Below are 4,444 nucleotides of genomic sequence, written 5' to 3'. Positions count from 1 at the left end.
CAGCCCCGCCGCGCTCAAGGTGGGCACGCAGCAGATCATCCCCCGCAGCCTGGCGTCCGGCAGCAAGGCGACCCACAAGGGCGGCGGGCACGGAACGGACGCCGGCAGGAGGGTGCTGAAGGCGCGCAGCATGGTGGAGAGCCCCGGGGTGCCGCTGGGAGCCGATGAGGAAACCGAGGGTGAGCCGGACAGCCCGGGCGTGCTGCGGCGCGGCCTGCGCTCCACCTCCTACCGCCGGGCCGTGGTGAGCGGCATCGACCTGGACGGCTCCGCCAACTTCAAGAAGAAAAACAGAATGTCTCAGCCCATACTGAAGGCTGTCGTTGAAGATAAAGAGAAGTTTTCCAGCCTGGGCAGGACAAAGGTAATTGTGCCGTGCGGCGGTGCGTTGGTTCGGGTGCTGCCGGTTACACACCGGCACAGCTTGTCGCCTCCGCTGCTTCTGTTAGTGCTCCTTTACTTCCAGTTTCCTTTTTGCTACCAAAGCCTCTTTGTAATTGCTGTCAAGTCCCGGAGGTGGCTTCAAGTGGTGCTTCCAAAGCAGTAGCAGGGATGCTCTGGGCAGCTCCCAGCTTGTGCTGCCAGCCTGGTGCTGCCCTGGCCCGGAGATTCTGTGTCACAGTCCATGATGCTTCAGAACCTGCAGCAAGATAGCAGTGAACGGGAAAAGAGGCCCTGGTTTTGTTAGGTTCTGAATGCTGGAGTAAATAGACTGACAGAAAAATAAACTTAGTAACAAGTAAACTTAGTAACTAAGTAAACTTAGTAACAAGTAGTGCCTTGCTCGGAGGCACTACTTTAAAAGCACTTGAAGAAATCAGAGCGTGGCTTTCAATGGAGCCGAGCGCCCAGTGTTAATTCCCGATGAGCCCTAGGGATGGTGCGTTTCTGTAGAGATGCATTAAAAATGCATTAAAATTACATTGTTAAGCCTCATTACAAACAATTCTTAAATGTCACACCGTTCTGAAATTGTGGTTCATTTTTTAATACAATTTGTTACTTTTATTTAACGTAGTGGTAGATTTGTGCAGCCCATGCAGAGGGCTCATTTGGAGCTGCTCAAGTCCTTTTCAGCTTTGTGACAGCTTTTGCCAAATTAAAGATGACGGTTTTGGAGGCTTCTGTGAAGGTGGGAGGGGTGGTGAAGCAGTGATAGATGAGAGCTGCTCCTGCAGGAGGGGTTGGCTGGAGCTGTGCAGCAGTGGCTTTGACCAGGAGCAGCAAGGAGCGGAGTCTGAGGCGGGATGCTGTGACACTGCCTGACTTCACACGCAGACTTTTTGCCAGTAGCACTTTTCTGTGAAAACTGACCTAATGGGCCTTACAGCACCACAGCAGCCGTTCTGTTTCAGAGCTCTGTTTTGGTTCTCAAAACTTGTGTTTATGAAACTCTTCGTGTGGCTCTTTGCAGAGGGCGCAGAGCTCCGCGCGGCTCAGCGGAGCCTTGTGTCTCCTGGGGAAGCCCTGAGACTCTGAGCCAGGAGCTCACGGAGCCCTCGTGGTGGTAATGCACGTCGTGCTTTGAAAGCCTGAGAAAAATAAAACATTTGGGACAAATGTATATAAACTGTGTGAGAGGAGGAAAGTCCAGAGCAGCCCCACGCCTTCTGTGACAAAACAGTTGTATTCGTGAACACGTGTCTGACAGAAGAAGTTTCTGGAGGAGGTCCTGCTTAGTCTGTGCTTAAGTATGGCATGAAGTTGTTGTTACCGGTGGTTATTTTGTTTTCTTTTAATGCGTTTGTGTCTCTTTTCTACTAAAATCATTAGAAGAAAACGCTGAAAGGACAAGGGACGTTCGATGGGGAAGGTAAGCCTGTTTTTGTCCATTAAGAGGTGCTTAATGACAAGCAGAGTGAACTTAAACATAATTTTGCACAGTTCCTTATTACTTGATTACTCCAAATACCTTGTTTGCCAATAAATTCACTGTAATACGGAGCCATAATTCTGGTACAGCCGTACTTTAATGGATCCTTTAAAGAATATGGAACGATGGGTTACAAATGCATTTTGTTTGAAGTATGTCTTCTCCACTTAAGCTCCTGTTCCTCTTAAGCTCCTGTTTCTCTTAAAAGATGAACTGGTTGATGTGTCTCAGCCTTAGCAGACCTGCAGAGGAGGTGTAGGTGAGGCTGTTTTTCCAGCTGGCAGACACAGCTCCCACGGGTCAGCCTCGGGGTCAGCACTTGCAACAAATGCCTGGATTGTTATTCTGAAAGTTCAAGGCTAATGCAGCTTTCCCCCCCTTTACACTAGGAGCAGAATGCTGGTTCCACTGCAGTGAATCCCTTGACTTTGTAAATCCTTTCCTTTTTTTCTACCTGGGCTTCAAATTTCAGCGTCAGAGAAAAGCTGCCCGTGTATCTGCCCTCTCATGTCACTCGTTAGTTCAGAGCTTCCTCGGGTTTGCTGCTGACAGTATTCAACACAAAGAACTTTTTGCCTGGCGGCAAATCTGTGGCTGTCACAGTGAAACTGCTGTCCTACAGCGGCTGCTGCTTCCCTGGGCCCTGCTTAATGCCTCCTGAGGACATCTCAGCTGCTGCCTTACCTTCCCTTTCCTCTTGCTTCCGTCTTCCAAACTTCACGCTGTGTCCTGTTTGCATCTCTCTGTTTCTTATTTCCATCTTTTTGTGCATTGTCTTCTAATTACTTCCCTAGATTCTGTAGTGCCTCTCAGCATGCAGTTACTGTAGGGGATTTCCTGTCTTCAGAGTACACAGATTACATAGATGCGTTCCAAGGAACAAACAGAAGCCCGGTGCAGTGGGGTGCCGAGGGGCAGAGCAGACCCGTGGGGTGGGAGCTGATGGCTGCAGGTGCCCACAGCTCTGTTCCGTGCAGTCTCTGTGCGTTACTCAGCTCCTAAAGCTCTCTGTCCTTTTCTGAATGCTTTTGAAAAAGCGACCGAGGAGGCTGGGAAAGGCAAAGGGCTGCTGCTCATTGCCTTTGTTACTGATGGCACTGCTGAAGCAGTTAGAAAGTATGGTGAGTTAAAATTCATAGGCTTTATTCTTATTCAGGCAACCTCAGAAGTTTCTGTTTGGATTAGTTCTGCCTGCAGATTTCTGAAGCCTGGGTCGTTTCCTTCTCTTAGGGAGGTGGGAAGGCAGTATTTAAAGCTGATGGAGTAGAAGTGGGAATTGGTATTGGATTTACAGTGACCTTTCTGATGAAAATAGCTAGACTTCCTGATTGATGACTGCTCTGCTGACAGCTCGTTCTGTTTTTTAATTGCTGGCTAATTATGAAACGTCATACAACAAACCAAGGACGAAAAAATTGTTTTCTGTTTTTTTCTTGACAAAGGACACATCTGTTCTTTAATGCAGTCAGTGTGGATCTTTTTGGTAGCGTTACAGTGACCCATTGTTACTGCACTGCTCCATTGTCCATCCTAAATAAGATGCAATCTTTGTCTTTTGGAGTTTGTGAACAGCACGTTGACATTTTCATTTTTTCGTTGTTTAAGTGTGACTTATTTTTTATGAAAAGCAACTAAATAACCTTATAGCAATTAATGGCACATTGTTATTGCTTTGTAGAAAATGCTGTGTTATATCAGAACTACAAAGAAAAAGCTCTGGACAATGATTCTGATGAGGAGTCTGAGCCCCGAGAGCAGAAATCAGATGAAAAGGTTATTTTTCCCTATAAGCCCCTGAGATCAACATGGAGTCAGCTATCAGTTGTGAGTATTTAATCACTGCATAGCCGGACAAAGGCTATCTGAGTCACTCAGAATGCATTGAAGCAAATCTACTGAGTCTTTTATCATCATCTTTTCTTCCCTTCCACAATATAAAGTTTCTATGGGTCCTTCTATCAACAAATTTGTAGCTGCTCAGATGTTACCAATCCAGGTTGTGGTTGTGCAGATTCAGATTTTATTTGGATCTTGTGTAAGGTAACTCCATTAGCTTAAAAAGCACAAATCATGTTCTCAGTCAATTTCAGTAGGTTTAGACTCATTTTCTGTGGTGCCACCTCTCTCTGTCATTTGCTGGCACAAGTGTGTGTAGGCTCACAAGGGTACAGGATCTGATTTAAAGTGACCAAGAAATTTCAGTATCGTTTAAAATGGAATTAAACAGAACGTCGAAATGCGGAGGACTTTGGATTTCATTATCTTACACTTTAAGATACTTATTTTTAAAACTGTGCTGGACGAAAGAAATCAAACACATCTCATTTGTTTCTGTATGTAGTCTGAGACCACCTGCTTTTGCCAGGCTCCAGAGGTGGTGGCTTCAGCCCTGCCTGCAGGTGGTGTTGGCAGTGCTGGTCCTTAGAAAAGCTGTGGCTGTGAATGGAGATGTTGTGTCAGTACTGTCTGTAGCCTGGAAGGAGGTTCAGCCCTACCAATGAGCTGTCTGTGGGTCGGAGCAGCATGGAGCAAACTTTAAATAGCTTTTAGTCCCTTCTTATTCTTTTTTTT

The 4,444-nt window shown here is 46.6% G+C and overlaps 1 protein-coding gene across 1 annotated transcript in view; it reads left to right on the top strand.

Moving 5' to 3' along the window:
- The first annotated feature begins 6 nt into the window (after positions 1 to 6).
- ARHGEF26 (Rho guanine nucleotide exchange factor 26) overlaps positions 7 to 4,444 on the top strand; it is a 39,621-nt gene continuing 35,183 nt past the window's right edge. The window contains exons 1-3 of the mRNA XM_031555033.1: positions 7 to 364; positions 1,774 to 1,813; positions 3,552 to 3,697. Coding sequence (XP_031410893.1) covers positions 131 to 364; positions 1,774 to 1,813; positions 3,552 to 3,697 — 420 coding nt within the window. The 5' untranslated portion in view covers positions 7 to 130. The remainder of the gene's footprint in view (positions 365 to 1,773; positions 1,814 to 3,551; positions 3,698 to 4,444) is intronic.

This window comes from Meleagris gallopavo, chromosome 11, assembly GCF_000146605.3.
Source record: "Meleagris gallopavo isolate NT-WF06-2002-E0010 breed Aviagen turkey brand Nicholas breeding stock chromosome 11, Turkey_5.1, whole genome shotgun sequence".
In the NCBI taxonomy this organism is placed as follows: domain Eukaryota; kingdom Metazoa; phylum Chordata; class Aves; order Galliformes; family Phasianidae; genus Meleagris; species Meleagris gallopavo.
This window is presented reverse-complemented; position numbering and strand designations above follow the sequence as displayed.